The sequence below is a fragment of the Lissotriton helveticus genome, chromosome 1_1 (assembly GCF_964261635.1).
Source record: "Lissotriton helveticus chromosome 1_1, aLisHel1.1, whole genome shotgun sequence".
Taxonomy (NCBI): domain Eukaryota; kingdom Metazoa; phylum Chordata; class Amphibia; order Caudata; family Salamandridae; genus Lissotriton; species Lissotriton helveticus.
The window spans coordinates 1,696,809,209-1,696,832,564 of NC_136057.1; the positions used below are offsets into that span (position 1 = coordinate 1,696,809,209).

At 43.8% G+C, this 23,356-nt stretch overlaps 1 protein-coding gene across 1 annotated transcript in view; it reads left to right on the top strand.

Moving 5' to 3' along the window:
- Positions 1-18,585, top strand: part of LOC144831437 (methyl-CpG-binding domain protein 5-like) — a 339,083-nt gene extending 320,498 nt beyond the window's left edge. Inside the window, exon 13 of the mRNA XM_078688993.1 lies at positions 16,068-18,585. Within this exon, the coding sequence (XP_078545119.1) occupies positions 16,068-16,142 (75 nt within the window). The 3' untranslated portion in view covers positions 16,143-18,585. The remainder of the gene's footprint in view (positions 1-16,067) is intronic.
- Positions 18,586-23,356: the final 4,771 nt, after the last annotated feature.

Below are 23,356 nucleotides of genomic sequence, written 5' to 3' on the forward strand. Positions count from 1 at the left end.
GGAAGGGTGTCAATCCCTGTTCGTAAATCGCTGCTTTCAGGTGCGCCACAATCCACAGACCTTGGTCGACACCGAATCAAGACACTGGAGCTAATAAGGGATCTGGCCAAGCGCATTGGCCCTCAAGTCTGAGACTATATGTCAGCACTTATATTTCGGAGCAAACACCTCCGTTGAGGCTAAAACTGTCATTAGCACCAAAAACTTAATCAGCTCAGAGGCCATCTACTTCCGACTGCGAGGAGAGGTCTATCCTTCAGAAACTGCATCAGGAGCTGTATGAAAATCATCCATCCACGCACAGGCAAGATCTCTGGATAGGAAAAGATTTTGCCTAAGAACCGCATGCTTGCCTTCTAAAATGCTCCATCTTCGGACACTCCTCTGCCTCCACCACCCTCCAAAAAGCATAGGGACAAGGCTGTTGCCCCTACTCCTCCTCCTTCCATCTCTCCCTCCTTGTCGACCTTCACCTCCACCCCCCCTCCTCCTTCACCCTCTCTCCTCCTCCACCTTCCACCTCCCTCCTCCTCCACCCTTTCGCCATCTTCTCCCATGCTTCCTGCGATTTTTCATCAGGGGTCGCCAAATTTTACTCCGATACAGGCAGCCCTGGCCCCTACTTTCACGCACCCCACTGATGTTCCTTGGTAATTGTGACGTGGATCCTCAGGAGGACCCAAACTTCAACCACGTATCTCTTAAGGCTTCACTTCCAGATGGCACCATGGCGTACCATAGCGTCATCTAATGCGCAGCAGCTTATCCTAAGGTGGAAATGTAAGTCATCCCAGGTAATGAGGACTTCTTGGTTGAAACGCTCTCTAAAACTGAGCGTTCCCTCCAGTCTCTACATGTGTTTAAGTGGAAGGTAAAATTTGGCCGTGAGATTTTTAAAGAGCAGATTCAGTCCTGGGTGGCAACATCCATGATGGAAAAAAAGTTCAAGCTGGCACCCTCAGATCCACTTTGCATAAGGGGTCTCATCCCACTAGACTCCCTGGTTGTTATCTCCGGTTAAAGAGTACCAGCCCAGGCCACAGGCCACGCCTTTTCTCTTGTTAAGGAAAGCAAGCGTAATGATGCTGCAGGTAATAGGTTTGAGTTTGGTAGCAAAAAAAAAAAAGGCCTCGGGTAGGGATCAGTGACAAACCATTACTGGCGCATCACCAATCCTGTGAGCCTCCTGTCCCGGTATGATAGAGCTCAGTGGGAATAGATGGATGCCTTCCTCTGATGTCTTCCTGACCAACACCGGAATAGAGATGGTAAAAAAGGGGAAAGTCATCTCAAGCACTACCATCAGGTGTGCCATGAATTCAGCTGATATAACAGCCAGAAGGGTAGACACATCAGTTATTCTTCGCTGCCACTCTAGGATTTATGTATCCAGCTTCAACCCCGAGTTGCAGCAACATCTTACTACCTGCTCTTCAGTAGGAACACCTATTTGGCCTGCTGGGTGTTAATATGTTGGAGAAAAGAATAAAGCACACTGACACCGCTAAAGTTATGGATGCCCTTCAAATTCTTCTGTCATAGGCTCATTTTGGAGGCAACAAGCACAGGGTGAGCCTACAGCCACTTCCCCAGAGCCAAAACACCCACCAGCGGCAGCAGCAGAGTTTTCACCAACAGGGTAGCAAGGGTTACATGGAGGCTCCTTCAAAGGGAACAGCTTAAAATGTTGGGGCAGAGGCCCCCCACTAAGAGAGCCTCTACCACCATGAACTGACTTTACTCGCCTCCCCCCGATCACACTACACCTGTCGGGGAAACTTAAGGGTTTGGAGGAGATCACCAGAGACCAGTGAGATGTATCCATCCTCAAGAAGGGCTACTGCCTTAACTCATCTCAACCACACCAAACATCCCCCCAGCATGCACACCCTCAGACCAGACCATCTCTTACTACTGCAGGAGGAGGTTCAGGTGCTCATACTCAACAGTACAATAGAGCCAGTGCTCCTTAAACACCAGACCATTTACTCCCTATACTTCCTCATTACCAAAAAGGATGGCTCCCTCAGGGTAATCCTCGATATCAGGCCTCTCAAAAGGTACATCCTGTCAGAACATTTTCACATGGTCGCACTGCAGAATCTTACTTTCCTGCTGCAGCAAGGCAACTTCATGGCCCTGTTAGACTGTTGGTATGCCTACTTTCACACCCCAATCCACCCGGCTCATCAGCGCTACCTGCACTTCATGGTAAGTGGCCAGCACTACCAATTCAAAGTCCTACCCTTCGGAGTCACCAAATGTCTAGCAGTGGTAGCCGCCCACCTCAGGAGGGGAGGAACTTGTGTTTTCCCGTACCTAGATGACTGGCTTAGCCACAGTGCAGGCAGATAAGACTGCCAAGCCCACACTCAAGCTGTAATTTCCTTCCTACACAGCTTGGGGTTCACAGTAAATGCTGCAAAGTCTCACTTGGAGCTACTCCAAGTTCAACCATTCCTAGGGTTAATCCTAAACAAAGTTGTGTGCAAAAATTACCCCAGCGTTCAAAGTACAGAGGCATACCAGTAGCTTCTACCTTTTTTTCACCACTTCATTCTCTCATCATTCATAAGCATAGTCTCTTACGAATGGCTTAATATGCAACTGATTCAAGAATGCCTTTCGGTTCAGTAGTTACAAGAGAAAGATCAGTTGGAAGATTGAGTGTGGAAAGGAGCCAGCACCCATTGCTCTCTGCAGTGGTGGAACAACAATAATTTGTCGAGGGGCAGGCCCTTCACAGACCCAGTTCCGCAGGTGACGGTCAACACAGACCCATCTCTTGCCAGCTTGGGAGCACATCTGAACAACATTACAGTCCAGGGTGTGTGTCCACCTCATCAATAGGGTCTCCACATCAACCATCTGTGACTCTTAGGCATTCATCTAGCCCTCAAAGCCTTTCATCAAGAGATTCAGGGCAAGGTTGTTCTGGTGCTCACAGACAACTTGGCCGATACTCCCTTCAGCTGTCAGCACTAGCTCAACAAATCTGGCAATGGGCGATCTATCACCAAGTACATCTCCTGGCAGAGTATCCTCCCGGGGTAGACAATGACTTTGCAGACCTGCTCAGAAGAACGTAGCAATAAGTCCACGAGTGGGAACTATTGGAAACCCGCAATTCCTACTCCCTTATTTTCACTGGTGAGGCACACCAAACATAGGGCCCGATTTAAATGGCAGTGAAGAGGGAACTCCGTCAAATGGCAATGAGTTCCCTCCCTGTCAACAATATGATCCGTCGGCTTGATTTTGATTTGGGCAGATCAAAATTTGACACTGGTAGAGAATTGGCTATATGTCTGCCCACCTAATTTAGATGGATGTATATATAACCATTTTTCAGTGCCTTTCACACCAGTAAAAATCTGGCGGTAATGGGCATTGAAAAGTGCTGAATGTCCTTCTCACCATGGGAGGAAACTTCCATGTAGGGGGGTATTGTTTTTTTAATATTTATCTCACTTTTGGATTTTCTTTTTGAAAATAAAAAAACGGTTACTTTACCGGATGGCTCCATCATGCATGAGTTTGACGGAGCTATCTATCAAAGGTACAATACATTTGCAGGAACCGCCTTGCCAGCAGTTCTTGTCAATGTTTGAAATATCTGCCGGGCCGATAGACATTTCACAATTTTGGGGATGGCTCCTCCATCAAGGCAAAGGGGTAATTTACTCTTTCGGCCTGCCAGTGGATGGCTGTCAGCCAAGATCAAAATCAGGCCCATAGACCTTTTCGCCATATGCGAAAACCCAAAATGCCCAAACTTCGCTGCCAGGTTCCACACCCCAAGCCCATGGGCAGTGATCTGTGGATAAACTTTTCAGGGATCTTTGCTTAAACTTTTCCTCCTCTCTCACTACTACTGCAAGTAGTCGAGAGGTTGAGTCAAACATCTGTCAACCTTATCCTGGTGGCTCCTATATGGGCCAGACCACCATTGTTCTCAAACCTCCTAAGATTTCCATTGCCTCACATGGGAAGCTCCCCAACAGGCTTAACGTTCTCACACAAAGTCTGGGCGAAGTTAGACACCCAGACCCCAGGCAGCCACATCCCCCATTCTTGGTCTGATGTTGTGGGCTCTGACATGACTGTGCAGGGTGAATGGGAGGGGGAAACAGTAATTCTTCTGAGTGCCTATGTGCCACCAGGTCTCCAAACACAGACACTTCAGATATTGGGACAATTACTTGTGGACTTTCTAATGGCTTTTACTATCGTGCACAATACATATCTAGACAGAATGAGTACCATGTTGGAGGTGGAGGCCAAGATTGGGATATTAAAATGCTTTGTGCAGGCCTTTGGACTAACCGATATCTGTAATGCTTTCCATGGACAGGGACGGGCCTTCTCCTTTTACCCACATTCACATAATATCCTGACACCTAGAGACACCATGGGTAGGTTCTCTGGCGGCAAATATTTGGCGAGGGGGATCTCGGATCACGCTCCTGTACAGGTCAACATAGACACTGGGAGGAGCAGAGAGCCCCAGGGTTGGAAGATGGCCACCTAGAGGATAGTCAATAAGTAGGTAGTGAAGGCACTTGATAAGGCTACTGATTTATATGTTCGTGAAAATGAAGGCTCAGTGGTTAGTGCCAGTGTAGTGTGGGAGGCATACAAGGCCACACATAGATGGGTGTTGATTGCGGGTGAAGTAAGGGGCAAGAGGGTACAAATGCACTGCTTACAACAATTGGAGCAATAGATTGGGACCTTGACAATCAATGTATCTCCCTCTCGGCTGAATCCCTGGTTCAAAAGCAAGAAAATAAGCTCACAGAATACAAGGAATTAGCACGCCAAGAAGTAAAAAAGTCCTTATTGGTGAAACAAATACATATTTAGGAGGCCGGAGACAAAGCGGGTAAACTATTGCCTGGATAGGCAGCAGGGAAAGGGAACTCATGCATCTTAGGGAGCTGCAGCTGGAACCTGGAAGGGTGAATGGGGCAGTAGACAGACGCAGAATCTTTTGCGACGTATATGGCTGCTTTTTAAATACCCAGGGCTGGTAGCTGGATGGAGGAGATAAAGCGATTCATAAGAGACTGCCAAGGCAAGACCCTGACCCTAGAATAGAGGGAGAGGCTGGAAGCAAACATTTCAGAGACGGAAATAGCAAAGATACAGGCTGGGAATGTCCAAGGTCCCAGCGGACTACCCGTAGAATTCTTCTGTAAAATGTCAGACAGGATGGTTAAGCCAATGCTGCTGATGTTTCAGGATGCTCTCCGGCAAAAGTACGACTGCCGGAAGATTCCGGACGCCCACATTTGTGGCCATACCCAAGGCAGGGAAGCCAGTGCAGCTATGTGATTCATATAGGCTAATTTTGCTGAATACTCATACCAAAATTCTGGGAAAAGTACTGGCTAACAGGCTTTGTATGGTGGTGACTGATCTGGTCCATTTTGGCCAGGTAGGTTTTATGCCTGCCGGTCTACCAGGCTTAACCTACGGCACCTCCACAATGTTATAGAGCAAACAGATCCTGGGGGTTAACCGTGGACTGTGTTGTGCCTGAATGCCATTAATTGAACACAAAAAGGAGGTAGACCCTTAGTGGGGATGAAGGAGGGCTGGGTCCTATATACTTGTAATCCACAAAAGTTTGCCCCCTCTCCAATTATTTACCATTGGGGACCAAATATACTCTTTTTAATTCGGTCCAGTATATTTATTTATACTTTTTAATTATATTTTTTTACAGACACAATTTCAAATGGCAGAAAAAGAATACACCATATAAACAATTACTGACAAAACTCATTAAATAAACAATTAGCACCAAAACATATCAACGAACAATGAATCAACACAATACATCCAACATTCAATATACATTGCAGTACAAGTTTTTGCAATATACGGGATCAAATCAATGGTCCAACTTCATAACATTAGCAGAAGTTACTACATTTACATCAGGAATAGAGAAATATATCACAATTCTCCTGAAACACTCTAGTTGTTCACAATTCGCTCTTGCTGTAATAACCAGCCGACGCGTTTCAGGTTTAGACCATCAGTGTCCAAACCATCTTCAGGGCTTTGTATTATTCTGTTGGGATGCAGAAAAGCGTAATTTTAATACCACCTAGTAGCCTCTATCTATAAAACGTAATCCACCGTTTGGATAAAAACAACTGTACCTGTGTGAAGCTATGTAGATTAACTTTTCACTAGGCACGACTCTTTTCCTCAGCTCTATATTCAACGTGCAACAGTCTGTGGAACAAACAACATGTTGCCTAGCTTTACTCATTGTGAAGCTGCGAGTTTAAGGCCACCTATTTTTTAATACAACACCTATACTGGACCGAATTAAAAAGAGTATATTTGGTCCCCAATGGTAAATAATTGGAGAGGGGGCAAACTTTTGTGGATTACATGAATGCCATTAAGGCAATTGATTCGGTAGAATGGCTTTATCTGTTTCTGCTCCTTGAAAGAATGGGATTTGGGCCCTGTTAGTTTAATTGGAGACTGCTATACCGGAACCCTTGTGCCAGAATAAAGATTAACAGCTGCATGTCTGGGAATATCCCTGTCGGAAAGGGAACGAGACAGGGATGCCCTCCCTCCCCAGTGTTCTTCGCCCTCACAATAGAGCCATTGGCGAACCTCATGAGGATAGATGCTTGAATCTGGGGCTGGATGGGAACAACTTATATCACTATATGCAGACAACATCCTAATTTACCTGATTCACACAGATCAAACGCTCGCCCGAGGTAGTGAAATATTTGGAGAGATCTCAGGCTTTGCCATTAATTGGGAAAAGTCAATCCTGTTTCCCATGGGGAGATGGAGACGAATGGGCCTGATGGCTCTACCAGGACGGGTGGAACCTCATAGTTTTAAGTACCTGGAAATATGGATAACTAGAGACTCAGATTCTCATTCTCTAGCTAATCTTGAACCACTGCTTTAAAGACTAGAAAGGGACGCCAGATATTGGAGTAGTCTGCCCATGACGGCATTGGGCAAAGCGGCCACATGCAAAATGGTTCCCCTTCCCAGGTGCCTGAACATTTTGCAGAATTACCCATATAAATGATCAAAGACACTTTTCCAGCGCATAGATAACTTACTGAGGACATTGTTCCCGGGGAGCGGTAGGCAACCCAGTATTATTGCACTACAGACCCTGCAACAAGCTAAATATGACGGAGGTATTGCATTCCCAAACCTGCGGAAATAGTATGAGGGGAGCTGGTTGCAGTAGTAAATGACTTGGTGTATTCATAAAGAGAAGATCTGCATTGCGGGCAGACACATGGGGAATGGGAGATCATAGTTATATGCATGTGCTGTATGGTGGCCACCTACATGAGCAAGCATGTCCAGCTACAATTACGGTGCTGGTCACATGGAACGGCCTTCTTAGAGAGATGAAGTGGGACAAGAGAAACTCACCAGGTAGCCCTCTGAGAGGGTGCTAGACTAAAATGGGTGCCTAGGTCTTCAGGGCTTCTCGGGTGGGACAGAATCAGCCTCAGTACACTCGCCAAGGTCTGGGATGTTAACATTGTTGTTCCCTTTGAACATCTCCAGAGGGAGTACTGAACACCTAAAGTATAGAAAGCTCCAACATGCCCTAATCTGCAGCATAGACCCGAGTGAGGAAACTCAGGAGGAATCCCCATTGGAGAGGCGATTTAATAGATGGGCAGATATGGCATAAATTAATAGAATTGACGCACTTTAAATATAGCTGGGAACACGACCTGGGGTAATTGATGAAGATGACTGGCAAGACATGCTGAACTTCTTAGCAGAGGTGGGCATCAAGGCTAGCTTTAAGTAAATCCAACTCATATGGTTACGCAGAACATATTACACCAGGACATTACTCCATAAAATTGGAAAGCCACAACCCTGTTTTGTCTTCAAAAGTGTGGCACCGATGGTAGTTTTATTCATTGCTCTGCGTGCGCTTATTCTGGGCACGAGTGACCAAATCTCTGGAGGACCATTAGGAGGAGCCCTCGAATTATCACCCCGGAGGGCCTTATCGGGCATGTGGGAACCCTCTGCTCTCACAAAGTACCAGAAGACCTTAGTGAATATGGGATTTATGGCTGCCAAAAGAGACATAGCACAGAAATGGGGATGTGACACAGCGCCATCCTTCCGAAATTGGGAAGAGGGCATGACACGCTGTAAAATTGTTGAAAAAGAGGTCTACAGGGGGAGATACAGGGAGAAGAAATTCTAGAAGATCTGGGGAGCCTGGGCCTCGGGCTATGAAGGATTAGATGGGTTAACACTTGGGTGGGGGAGGGGGTAGATTGGGAGAATTATATACCAGCGGAGTGCCCTAAGATAAGACCTCTGAAGTTAGACTCCTGTAGATAAGACCAATTACAAGAGGGGAGGAAAGCAGGTAGGATGGGTAGGATGTACTTTCATTGTAATGTTTGGATAATGATCTGCTGATGTATTGTGGTGTATATACAATCCTTGTAGAGTACATGGCCATACTCAGAGAGGCCCGTAGATATACCACTCACACCTGCTATGCTGCCAAGTGGAAGCAGTTTTCCCACTACTGTTCCCCAAACCATGTAAACCCTCTCATGCATACATTACAATACATTATTTGCTACATTCTACATCTATAAAAGTCAGTATTAGCCTATACTTTGATTAGGTTACAGCTAGCCACTATCCCTCATACATTCAGAACAGGGAATACCACTCACTTTTTAAAATCCCAGTTATTAAAGATATTAGGGAGGGCTTTAAGCGTGTAATCCCAATAGGGTGCCTCCTGCCCCAGTCTGGAATCTGAATGGTGTTCTCACCAGACTAATGGGGCCTCTTTTCGATTCATTGCATTCTTGTGCTCTGCAGTTCCTCTGCTGGAAGGTTGCCTCCCTTGTAGCCATTACATCTATTAGACATATCTGTGAACTACAAGCCTTAACACCACAGGAAGCTTTCTTTGAGGGCCACAGTAACAGAGTGATTCTTCCTCAGATTCTATTTTCTGACTGTGAGTAAGGAAACAAGGCAGAGGAGGTCCAGTAGAATCAGAAAAGGGGAAACACTTTGGAAAAATGAGAATCGGTTTTGGAATATCAAATGACACCATCATGCTAAAACGCCAAGCTATCAAGTTTTGCCCCAAAAAAACAAATAACACTGGATTGAGGGCCACTGGGTTGGAGAATGTGCAACCAGGTAACTGTGACCATCGAGTGTTATAGAGAACACGTCCTTTTGGTTTTGTCAAAGTGCCATCATAAAATTGCACAAAAAGATTTCAACAATGTCTGGAACCTGGACCTACCAAAAGACAATAGCTCCCAGGTTGCAAACCATGCGCCAAGTTCCAGCGAAAACCTCTGAAAGTCAAGCAGAAACAGAAGTGGGCACACTATGCAACGGGCAGTCTCAGCAAATTCAGACTTTACTCAATTGCATCGGTTTGTCCAGTGACGAGGATGAAAACACAGAGGAATCTAACTTGACGCATGGAGATGGCTCTGATGCCAATGAAAATGTCATTGACCTTGACAGACTGTAAGCAGCAAGAAAGGCATTGAAAGAAGGTAACTGCATGCACTTGGCATCTAAGCATTTGATGATTGAAAGGCAGCAGATGTATAGAATGCCATGCGTACAAGACTGTCAGGAAGAACACACCTCAGACTCAGAATTGGGGGAAACTGATGAAGAATAGTGGTGTGTGCCTCACCGAGTCTTCCCTCTTTATTTTCAGCCTGTTCCTGGGAACAAAAGAAGCTGAGAACAATACCCGCTCCCTTTGACCTCTCCAACATTTTTTGCCTTGTGGCTCCTTTAACTGGAATGGCCTCAGAAATTTCCAGGTCTTCAAGAAAGACTTCATCACGGGAAGACGTGGAAAGCAATGATGCGGGACACGCTGAAGCGGACAGAGACTGGACTATGCCAGCCAACAGACGCTTACAAGAGTTTATCGCCCGTCCCGAACTGACTGAAGGGAAGTGCCGCCAGCACTCCAGAGGACACAGAGTGAGTGGGACCAAGTATAAGGACGCCAGAAGGCCAATGTCCCCACAAGTTGTCCGGCCACACTCCTGGAGGAGCGTGGCTTTCACAGGTACATGCACGTATCCGGGGTATAACCGGGAGGAGTGAGGGAGCCGTCGGAGTGCCCCAACCGAGAATCTAGAGACGGGCTATACCACTGACTTAAGTGTGTTGCAGTGCGTACTATCAGTACCAATTAAGGGTGAAACAGCCCAAAAGCAGATCTAGTTTGTGCTTTGAAAGCTCAGAAAGCTCTATATTTTAGAATGGTATAAGAACCTTAAACTTGGTGGCGGTTATAGTTGTATTGGTGTTCTCCCTCATACCCTCTCTTAAAAAGAATCAAGTATGAACTAAACACTTAACCGTGTAACTTCTTTTTGTTTGAGGAGAGAAGGCATTGGACCTCTTGAACTTCAGGATGAAGAAATAACCTAAAGGCAGAAAAGAGATAATAATTCAGTATTGACCTAATGAAAGAGAAATATATATATACAAAATAAAGTAATAAAGATAAATAAACTTCATTTGTTTCACACTGTTATTACAAAGACCAAGAGCACCACAAGGGCTTTGAGTCAGACTGTTACCTGACTGTTATTACAAAGACCATGAGCACCACAAGGGCAAATCCTTTGAGTCTGCTTTGATGCAAAACAGTCATGGGGAAAAGGAGGCGAAGTTGTAAGAATCAACAGGCCAGAAGAGGAAATCGATGCCAGCACTGGACGCCGAACACCAATCTCTCGAAGTAGAGTCAAAGAAATATTGACTCAAAGCCCAAATGGCAACACTGTTGCAGAAGAAAAGGACTTTGATGAGGCATTGAAGGGGTTTTGAAAGCCAGCAAGTCCACCATAGTCAAAACCGTTGTGGAATAGCTCACGGAGCTCGATCCTCTGTCTACCCCCGTACCTTACGATGAGAACAGGAATAACTCTTCTATGAAGATGAGAGATACGTCGAGGATGTTGCTTTCATAGAACAGATTGCACAAGAAGAGGGCTGGCAAGACCACAATGCCAGGAGGGGAGTGGCTCATATCCTGTGACGCCTTCGCTGCAGACAATATACAATAGGAAGACAAGTAATAACTCTGTAACAGAACTACTCCGAGCAGGAGGATGGAAATGGTGGACAGAAAAATGGAAAAGCATTAGCCATTCAGTGTTGAATTGCAGTCTCCAGCTCTCTCTCCTATCGCTATGTAGATAAGAACCAAATGTGACCTCCTTTTATATACATTGATGTAAATGGTTTTTACCTTTTTCATGCATCGGACGGCCCCTGTCCGTCCGACGTCACGGTGCGCAAGTGCGGAGGCCGGCCAGGGGCCGTCCGATCTGTGCATGCGTCGGCTGAATGTCCGCTGCAGTGAAGTGGTTAACCATATGGAAGGTTCCAATGAAAGGGGTCAATATCTTTTTGACAAAACCCGAAGGACGGCTTCTATGCAACACCCAATAATTTATTGAAATAATTATTTTTCTGTTTGTGAGGGCTGCAGAGTGCAGGGGTTACCAATCCTTAAATTGTTTACTCATTAGTACCCGATCATGTAGTTAATAATCATTAAAGGCTAATTTGGTCTTCATATGAGTCTAAATTGTGATTTGCATGCCATACTTTGTGTGCAGGTACCCTTTAAGTTACTTGGCTACCTGGCTGGCATGTAATTGGGGCTCTGAGACTGTATAAGCACATGACAGATTGAAATGTATATTTTTATTGTTAACCTATCAACTTACAGTAAGAAGCGTTGGCAAATTCAATGGGTCTCCCCTCTGGAACCTGTTGGCTCTGCCAATGCCTGTTGAGGGTGCTGTACAGCATTAGCAAGGTGCTGTGTAGCATGGCCAAATGTGTAAACAAAACAAAAAACATTTTAAAAAGTGCTGTGATGCAGACACAGTGGTTGTATCACTTTGTAGATGCACACAAATGTCGTTACACAACTACAAAATGACCGAAGCACCACTTGTTTATGGATCAGTAAATAAAAAAGGAGTTGTGCAAAAGCATTTTGTTTAAGGTCTAATGTCCAGCAATCTGAGAGAGACAAGATATGCAATCTGGGGCAAGGAAAGTAATTAAATGAAAAACAAGCAAATGAGTGGACAATAAAGCCCACCAATGGTAAGCAGCAGGCGAACTGTAAACCATTTTAAATTCTTGGTAAGCCCACAGTAGGTCTTTGAGGTCAGTCTTTTGATTGATTACTGAGCTAGTGCATCGCACATTACATCCATGAGATGCCTGTGACGTCGGCTCACTCCTGCTATCCAGAGTGTCAAGTGCAGAAAGTGTACTTAGTTTGCACAACCATAGTAGGATAGGCCGGAAGTCACTAGTAGCAAACAGCCGCATTCTCAACCTGAGTTAAATCCCTTTAGCACATCTGCTTTGTGACCCCCTCCCCCCATGAATGGGGTATGACGCAAGCCAATTGTAAAAACTTGTAAATGTAGTTAAATTAATTAACCAAAGTATTAGTATTTAAAAACTATGGTATGCAATACAAGTAACACGTGTGAAAACTATTTTGATAACGCCCACAATGCCCAGCAAAAACCAAGTTTTGCAGTTCAAAATTAAATGTTTCGAGTTTTTGCAATTTAAGGCCAAAACCTGCATGTACCACTTCTGAAAAGACGAGGATTTACAGATTTCGCAATGCTACTTTTATACTTCCATGAGGCACAAGATCAGACTGATTTGGGTATGGCCATGTATGAACTGGGGTGGCGGAGTGAGCTAAAGAATGATGATGGATTAAACCCAGATCAGTTGACTGGGGGTGAGTGCTTGCAATGTTCAACACTCCGTCCATCATCCCCTTTGGTTTTGCTTTGTTCGCCCTAAGTTGGCAGGGTATGCCCAGACGTGGGTCCCTTGATCACTTTGTCACTGGATTCAAGCTAGCCTGGCTGATGACGGCTGATTAGCCAGAAAACGGTCAGCTGTTGAGGTACGCTGGTCCGGTGTCATGGAGTGCCTTGTGTGCGTGGGTGAGGAGCTTGAAGGTTATCCTCTTGTTGATGGAGAGCCAGTGCAGGCCCTTCAGGTGGGGTGTGATGTGGCTGTGGCGGAAGATGGCGAGGATCAGGCGTGCGGAGGCGTTCTGGATGCGTTGGAGTCGTTTTAGGAGTTTGGCCGGGGCTCCTGCGTAGAGTGCGTTGCCGTATTCCAGTCTACTGCTAATGAGGGCCTGGGTGACCGTTTTTCTAGTTTCGGTGGGGATCTACTTGAAGATCCTGCGAAGCATGCGAAGGGTGTTGAAGCAGGAGGAGGAGACGGCGTTGACCTCCTTTGTCATGGAGAGTGTGGAGTCGAGGATGACCCCTAGGTTTCGTGCATGGTTGATGGTGTGGGGGTGCTCCTAGTGCCTTCGGCCACCAGGAGTCGTCCCAGGCCGAGGGGGAGGAACCGAGGATGAGGACCTCCATCTTGTCTGAGTTCAACTTCAGTCGGCTGTTCCTCATCCAGTCGACGACGGCCTTCAGTCCTTCGTAGAGATTGGTTTTGGCGGTGTGGGGGTCCTTGGTAATCGAGAGGATCAGCTGGGTGTCGTCAGCGTAGGGGATGATGTTTAGGTCGTGCTGTCGGGCGACGTGGGCGAGCGGTGCCATGTAGACGTTTAGCAACTTTGGGCTGAGGGATGAGCCTTGGGGTACGCCGCAGATGATCTCGTGGCTTTGGAGCAGAAGGGGGGGAGGCAGACGCTCTAGGTTCTCCCGGTGAGGAAGGAGGTAGTCCAGTCCAGGGCCTTCTCTTGTATTCCGGCATCGTGGAGGCGTGCTCTTAGTGTGCGGTGGTAGACTGTGTCGAAAACGGCTGACAGGTCCAGGAGGATGAGGGCCGCGGTTTCTCCATTGTCGAGCAGGATCCTGATGTCGTCGGTGGCGCAGATGAGGGCAGTTTCGGTGCTGTGGTTGCTGCAAAACCCGGACTGGGACGGGTCCAGGATGTTGTTCTCTTCGAGGAAGCTGGTCAGTTGTTTGTTGATGGCCTTTTCGATGGCCTTCGCCAGGAACGGGAGCAGGGAGATGGGTCGGAAGTTCTTGAGGTCCTTGGGTTCCGCCTTGGGTTTCTTTAGTAGGGCGTTGATCTCTGCGTGCTTCCAGCTCTCCAGGAAGGTCGCTGTCACGAAGGAGATGTTGATGGTTTTCCAGAGGTGGGGCGCGATGGTGCTGCTGGCTTTGTTGAAGATGTGGTGTGGGCAGGGGTCTTCCGAGGATCCGGAGTGGACAGTGTTCATGATCTTGATGGTGGCGTCGTTGTTGATGTTGGTCCAGGCGGTTGTTGTGGGCGGTGTTCGTGGGCGCGGGAGTGTCAGCGGTTGCCGGGGTGGTGGCGGCATCGAATCTGTAGTGGATGTCTGCTATCTTGCGAAGGAAGAAGGTGGCCAGTGAGTCGCACAGGTCTTGTGACAGTGGGATGTTGTTGGGGTTGGAGAGTTCCTTCACGATGCTGAAGAGTTCTTTGCTGTTGTGTGCGTTGTTGTCTATGCAGTCTCTGAAGGCGGTCCTTTTGGCGGATCTGATGAGTTTGTGGTGTCGGCGGGTGGCGTTCCTGTGAGCTGTGTAGCTTTCCGACGTTCTTTCGCGGGTCCAGTTTTTTTCTAGTTTTCGGCAGGTTCGCTTGGAGGCCTGGAGGTCTTTGGTAAACCAGCTAGCTCTCTTGCTGGTGTGGGTGTTGGGGGGCTTCTTGAGCGGGGCGAGGGTGTTAGCGCAGTCGTTGATCCATTGTCTGAGGCTGTGGGTTGCGGTGTCGGGGTTGGTCGGGTCCGCGGGTGGGCTCTGGGCAAGGACGGCGGTGATCTTGCCCCAGCTGCGGCATGGCATCTGTTGGGTGCGGTGGTGTATGGTGGGTTTCTGAAAGGTGAAGTGGATGCAGCAGTGGTCGGTCCAGTGGAGTTCGGTGGTGCGGTCGAAGAAGACGAGGATGCTTGCTGAGAAGATGGGATCAAGCGTGTGGCCAGCGAAGTGAGTGGGTGTTGTGATGAGTTGTCTGAGTCCGAGGTTCTCGTGGTTGTCAATCAGGCTGGAGTAGTTGGCGTCGCCGTTGTTCTCGAAGTGGAAGTTCAGCTTTTGAGGTCGAGTTGTTTATTTTGATTAGCTGTGAGCGTTGGTTCAAGAAAGAAGCAAACCACTGAAGTGGACTGCCATTGATGCTTGCATGCTGTAAGAGGGTGTTTAGGAGTATTTCATGGTCGACCGTATCAAAGGCACTCGAAATGTCTAGGAGGCAGGTCTGACCGTCATCCAGAGATCTGTGTAGGTCGTCAGTGATGTTCAGTATTGCAGTATCTGTACTGCAGCCTTTCCTCAACCCAGATTGGAAGGTGCCGTGCAGCTTTTATTTATCAGTGTGGTTATTGAATTGTACAAGCACACATTTTGTAGTAGCTTTGACGAGGAGAGGGAGGTTAGTTATAGGTCTGTCATTGTTACGGTTGTTAGTTTTTTTGAGTTGTGAGGCTTTGTAGGCCTTGCACTTACTTACCTCCTCCTCCCTCCAACCAACCCCAGAGAAGTCTTAGAGGGCTTGACCTGTTTTACTACTGAGAGTCGAGTGCTTAGGTGTACTTGGTTCAGTTGCTCAGAGCCCATAGTAGGTCTGGACCCGGAACATCAGGAGTAAAAGGCCTCAACCACCACAGTTGGGCCCAGTAGCTCCTACTTGCCTGGGAAAGAATTTCCAACGCTCACCCAGTTACCACTGGATGTTCCCATGCCTTCGCTAACCCCTCTCGTGACATCCCACTTGAAATAGCCTTTTTACTAAGTAAGTTAAAACATATGTATGCTAAATATACACAAGAATTTGTGCTGCACATAAAGCTTGACTACACCTCAACACATGCAACAATGTTTTTAGAACTATGCGTGGGTTTCAGTTCTCTTCAAGACACATGTCAAATCTGTGATCAGAGTTAATTTATTTCGTTTTTTTCTATTCATTCTGTACTGCACTTGTGTGTCAGAATTTTATGTTCTAATTTCAAGATGTCTCTTTTCTAGACCGATCGACGCTCTAATACCCGGCAGCAAGGACCAGGAAGGCCAGCAAAAAGTTGTCGGCGAAGAATCATTTAGAAAGGCATCTTTCACCCCCCATGCAGGCTGTTGACCCTCTTATGTATCAAGGACATCCACATGAAGGCACTTTCACATGATCTCATAGGACGCAGTCTTATTGTTGCAGCCGTCTCCTGGTCCCTTTCCAAATGGGCATCTCTAATATTAGGATGGCTTAGTTTGATACCAGGCAATACACACTGAACATCTCCTCCATAGAATGGTAGTAGACACAATGTAAGCATCCTGCGACAACGAACTATCAGCTTAGAAGACAAGACCCAAGGAGCAGAAGCAGAGAGTATACACCAAGATGAAAGAAAACTAAGAACAACATACCTCTCTCAATGTTCATGCAAAGTGTTTTTTTATATTTTCCTGGACTGCATGGAGAAGCTCTTATTGGCTCCCTGAGTTCCTCCATTCTGCTACTCTTCTACTCAAGCACAAGAAGACCTACGCCAACAGTTGTTGAGTTGTCAAATTTTTTAGTGTCCTTTCCTATCTTTCTCAGTCCACATTGTCTGTTTCCAATTTCTTTTAAACTTTTAACAAAATTGTTAACCGCCTTTTAAATCATAATCAAAAGGTGAATTGTTGCTTTTCCGCCTGCTGCACCCAATGCAAGTTATTTTCTTTACTTTGCCTCCTTACAGGAGTGCAATTGGCTAAGATAGACAGGGATCTAATTACATATCAATAATTGCAAAAATACTATAAATCGTTATCTACCAGAGAAAGATATTGACAGTTTGCTCTCAAAGCCCTCACCTAATTATTCTCACTTCAGTTTACAAGGCAGGTAATAGTGTAGGCAAAATATTATATACATGGTCAAATTTTGCCAGTATGAAACTTGAACATTTGGTTATACGTTGTTGATTAGTTGAAATGCAGTTTTTCAGTTCATAGTTTTGAAAGCATCAGTTGCAGGCACCAAAACAATAGCCATATGCTGAGCAGAAATTGTAGAAATCTAGTGCTGGTAATCTGACATTTTGACAAATTAGTTGCAGCTGTTAGGGAGGGGCAAGGGGCAGAAAAACCTTTGCTAATCATCCAAGTCAACCAGTTGATAGATGGCAATACAACATAATTATTACGTGGAACGAAAAGCTTATAACATATGTCAGGACATGTTGCTTTGTCCCAAATCCTCTAGGGTGGTTCTGGACTATCATTCGGATTTCACTACCATGACTTCCTCTGTGCTCCATTTTGTTTTACTTCTAAACTAATTTTAGTGTCAGGGTTTGTTGTTGTCTTCACACATTGAGGTTTTAGCATTTTGTCCTGATAAGGAAATTAGGTAAAACCAAACTAGGAGAAACAGACAGTGTAGCAGATTTGCAGGAATAACTAATAATTTGATTTTTTTCAGTCTTAGTTTGGGTCCTTTAGTAAAAAAAACTCCTTACCAGCTGCCTATCTGTGATGAAGGAACACCCCCACACATATGTTTGTGTCGCTGTGGGACATTTTGATCTTGAGGTAATCAACAGTTATATGTTTGCTTTGGACTACTGTATCGTGGGTTGAATGCTTCATGTTTTGTTTATTCACCGTAAAAACAACCCCAACTATGTTTTCATTTTCTATATCAGAACTCTGATTTATCAGTATTTGTGAGCAGATCATGTACATCTGAAGCCTTTGCTCTCAATGAGATGATAAAATATGAGGAGAGTTATTGGTTGTGGTCAAGCAGAGCTCTACTGTTGTTTTCCCACAAACATTCGCCACTCTGATTTCACCATCTCTGACATCAGGAAGCCACGACAATGCATCTTGTGGCATTGAAGGTACAGTAAAAGAGAGATAAGTAATGTTTCTCCATGTCCAGCTATGAAGCTGTTATGCTAGAGTCTGTTATGTCCGTGTTTCAGGATATTAGTACACATTACTCACTGTTCTACAGCCCATTCCTCTAGTCTACACAGTTAGAATGCCCTGGACGCTTCAGGAGGTAAAATAGGATACTCACATAGGGAAATGCATATTTTCTGCAAACATGATTTCAACACTGGAATTGGGATGCTACAGGATCAGGCATACATTTGAGGGAGCAAGAGACCACATGAACTGAGCACTCTGGGTAACTGAGGACGAAAATGACCAGTCTCTGTTAGAAAAATTAAATATTCAAAAATGGCATGTTTAACACCAGTCCTGAATATTTTCCAATACCCGTTTTCTACATGTTCGTAGTATGACTTATGACAGAACCACTTGACTATGTAGATCTGTTAGAAACACTTTTACCAACTTACTGATATGGTTAAGTCAGAGTAATCTAGCACATAACCTGCAAACTGCTCCTTTTACACTATACGTCCCTGTTAGATTTTGTCTCCTATAAGTAACCACTTTGTTTATGCTAACCACTTACTGTCACAAGTCTGAATTGGTTGCGACTTGTACAGTGCTCCACTGCCTTTAGGGTGAGTTCTGCTCTTCAAAAATACTATGAACATAGAAAAAATTGCCTATGCCCCCAAGTGAATTAAAGTACAAACTGACTTCCAGTACGAGTAAACCACAATTTGTTAGTTTACACAAAACATTTTATGTTTGTTAATTGAATGCTCAGTTTACAAAAAGAGAGAAAATCACAATAAGCAGAACTCAGATCACTATCAACCTCATGGTTGAGTCATATATACATTCACAAACAAATCAAAATCACAAGTGCAATACCCAACAAAATAGTGAACAATTTACAAAAACATTAGCATATTCACAAATGCCAACATCACATTGAATACATGGACCATAAAAACGTATTACATTTGAAAAACCAGGGTTCTTTGTAAATGTCTAGAAACCCAGAGAGAAAGTGAGAAACATTTATTTGAACCAATTGTTATGCTCACAGAGCCTGAATGGGAGCTATTCAAATGAATTTCAGGAACCAAAAGAGATTTCCGCAATAAATGGCAATTTAGGAAATAAACGACTGCCGACGCGTTTCGAATCCTGATTAACAGCTTGCAGGATTCTCATCAGGGCGGATTCTATCTAGTCCATGGGCACTTGTGTGATTCCTGCCCACAGTTAATCACGAATTGGAAGAAATGTCGTCTGTGCTCGGTGGCCCGCACTTTCTCTGGACGGGGTCCAGTCACTCAAAATAAATCTCAAAGCTTCCTTTGGCTCAAAAGGTGAAAGCAATGCTTGAACGGTGTTTTTCTCAAAGCTCTCCTTGCAAGTTTCTTTATTTTACTGCGGAGTTACCAATGGCCTGGGTCACAGATTCCGGCTGGCTTCCCCGGTTCTGCAGACTGTTAACGTCGCGCGTCCTCATCCTAATTAGTCAAGCCGCTGTGACAGAGAAAGTGCGGGCCACCGAGCACAGACGACATTTCTTCCAATTCGTGATTAACTGTGGGCAGGAATCACACAAGTGCCCATGGACTAGATAGAATCCGCCCTGATGAGAATCCTGCAAGCTGTTAATCAGGATTCGAAACGCGTCGGCAGTCGTTTATTTCCTAAATTGCCATTTATTGCGGAAATCTCTTTTGGTTCCTGAAATTCATTTGAATAGCTCCCATTCAGGCTCTGTGAGCATAACAATTGGTTCAAATAAATGTTTCTCACTTTCTCTCTGGGTTTCTAGACATTTACAAAGAACCCTGGTTTTTCAAATGTAATAAGTTTTTATGGTCCATGTATTCAATGTGATGTTGGCATTTGTGAATATGCTAATGTTTTTGTAAATTGTTCACTATTTTGTTGGGTATTGCACTTGTGATTTTGATTTGTTTGTGAATGTATATATGACTCAACCATGAGGTTGATAGTGATCTGAGTTCTGCTTATTGTGATTTTCTCTCTTTTTGTAAACTGAGCATTCAATTAACAAACATAAAATGTTTTGTGTAAACTAACAAATTGTGGTTTACTCGTACTGGAAGTCAGTTTGTACTTTAATTCACTTGGGGGCATAGGCAATTTTTTCTATGTTCATATTGTGAGGCCCTGCCTACCCTCCTTCCCATTGGGCCCAGCCACATTTGTGTGTTCCTTCAAAAATACTAGGTATAAAATATAATAAAGTGGAAAATGCACAAAAGGTATTCATTAGCTGCAGGGCAAAATAACTTGAATGAATAAAGAGCGTCATTATTTGCTGACTGTGCAATACTGTATGTGAGTGGTATTATCTGGTCCCCATCTGCGTGAGGTAGCCTTCTTCTTTCCCAATATATAGGCACTTAAAAAGACATTTGTATATTTTCTATTTCTTGATGTAAAACTTTATATTTTTATATATATATATATATGCACAGTAGAAAGTAAGACATCCATAATAGGTTCCACCTTGATTGTTTTCTTAAAATATTTTAATAGTTGTATGATAAAAACATTGTGAGGTCATGTTGTAATTTCTCTAAAGAAAGATCGCCATTACCAAATCAGAGATTCTCAATATTATTTAAGAATATACTATAAATAATGCACCTCTAAACCCATATCTTTCTCAAAACACAACCCTTTACTCAGCACTGCGCTAAAATACACCAACTAAAAATAAGCACTCTAGTTGACAGATTTGTGTATTAGTATTTGATTTAGTAAATTACCTCCTTGTATGCTCAGCAAAATAGATTATATTTGTCAGAAGGGTAGTAGGACAGCACTAGCAAATGTACACTGATGTGGTGTAAAGCAGAACTCTAATTGACCAATACTTGAACATTGCTTCTTTTACTACACACGGGGAACATTAATACATGGATAGTTACTCATTTTGCTATTTAGGTACATATGAAAATACCAGCTACAAAAACTCATTTACAAAATATCTGCTCAAAAATTAACACGGCTACAATTTTGTGCTTACAAAAATAATACAAAAACTTTAACCTGCACTTAATTCCTAAATTCAGCCACATGGTTTAGGACTGGGTTAATGTACTATGCTAGCTCCAGTGATCATGTATTTGGGGACAAGTACTTGATAGAGAGTATATGTTAAGGCCGTAATTGTTTTTCCATTTGATGACAACCTATATTATGATGTTCTACTATTCTTTAGCTTCTTTCCTTTTCCCTTAAATGGCACACGATTTCCAGAGTACCCTACGATTTTAGTTTGGGGAAGCTTGTCACACATATTGGTCATCATTCAGTTAGCAATTGTGTTTGAAATCATGACTTCAAGGTTGTGCCTGTCATAGATAAGTTGATAGATAGTGTGCTTTAACTTAGGCAGCTCGTTTAAAGATCATTTTGAAGCAAATCATTGTCTTCTTACTGTAAGAAATCTAAGGGCATGGGAGCAACTTGCACGGGGCTAGAAGTAGAAGACTTGTCAGGTGGCATGGAAATTAGCATATATTTGCCTGGCAAGAACCTCATAAAAAAACAGATAAACTAGAGAACTGTCTGACATTTTTTGTCTTTATTTTTCACAGCTGTCCAACGACATAAAAGAACTTTGTCCTATATTACTAGTGTGATGTGTATACCTCATTTTGAGTCAAATGAGCCATAGGTTCTAGATCATAGAATGGTCTACTTCAGGCATGTGAACAAATAGAAACATTTCAATTTAAATGTGGAGCACCAAATTGTTACTAGGCTTTCCGCCCAATTGAAATTGGCCTCAGCCATTCTGCTCTGCATGCCCAGAATTTGTCGGTAGGAAAATTGTTCATCATAAATTTGGTGTCTCAAATCTAGTAACATAAGCCTTGATTTTCTTCACTTCAATAAGAGAATCTTTGCTGACATGACAATGTAGATTTGAGGGGTTAGTCTTTTATTTAAAACATTAAAAAAAGCCACAGTGACCAAGTTAATTAGTATTTGCTGAAAAGAAGTTATCAAACGGATTCATCCGATTTACTGGCCACTCATTCTGGTGAGGATTGTACGAATATAAGAATTGATTGTATAAAAGAAATTCCTGTTCCATATAAAAGGAGTCTTTATAATATTGTAGTTCAAAAAGGGCTTATTTTCTTTAATGTTGTCATTTTCGAGAAGAATTCTTTTAAGGAGTATCTCCTCTCTGTAGTCCATCGCATTTCTGTGCAAGCTGCAAGGCCTTTGTCTGTAGGTTATTAAGGTTTCCACCTACCAGCATATGTGATAGGAGTTTTCAATGTGTACAGTAAAATAAAAAAACAGCTTTAGTCATATTACTGTAATCAAGCAACAATTCCTAACCAAAATTCTCATTCGCCGTATAGTTATGTACATAAATGATTATGCAAAAAAATGTAAACAGTTTGTATATAGTGTACATTTTATTGGGCATCTATAGAGTCAAAACATTTTTTTTAACAACTTTTGCCTTTTTTATGTAAAAATATGTTTTTTCTCTTGAGTTTTTAAATATTTTTTTGTAAAAACAAATGTAAAACATTTACAATTGTGAATTGTATCTTTTATATGGGCGTTGGTGTTAATTTAACAGATGAAAATATTTTTAAACTAGATTTTTGAAGTTGCCATTTCTTTACTGATTGTTATTTGGGGGGGGAGGGAGGCTGTATTTTTTTTTTGTATCAAGTTTTCAAAAATGTGTGTTTAAAAAAAACTCCTTTTAAACTGAATGGTGTAGTGTGTTTATTGTATTCTGTAATGTGTACTCATGGTAAATTTGTCATCTGAAGTGACAAGTTTCATACCTTACAAACAATTTGGTCGTTTAATCGTGGCTCAATTCAGATTACTTCAAAACTTGTTCTCCATATTATTTATTCGCCATTACCATTGTGCACTGGTGAGCTATTGCAACTTGCACCAATGCTAACCTTGTTTTGTGTTAAACAAAGCTAGCTTTGTTTTGGAGCTGGGTTGTTGTCCTGAAGCTGGAAGACTGTAGAAAGGAACCAGTACCTTAGGTGAAAAGGATAGTGGTGAACTAAACGGAGATTAGATGAGTTTTGAGCTGTTTACCAAAGACAGTAAGCGATTAAATGAAACTGAAGGAAAGGGAGTTCCAGGCTTTGGAATTAAAATAGCTGAAAGAGCAGTCACCTAATCTTGAACTCTTAACGTGAGGAATGTGTAAGAAGTTGGCTGATGCTGAGTGCAGATGTCTCATTAGAGGCTAATGTGTCAACAGCTTTTGAATGTATACATGACACATTATAGCAGGTGCTTGGGGGCAAGAGACATTTTCTACTGGCCGTCAGTGCTTACTTCGCAAATGATGGAAATATGACAGCGTCTTTGAGGTTTGGTATCAGGCGGGCGGCTGAGTTCTGAATAATCTG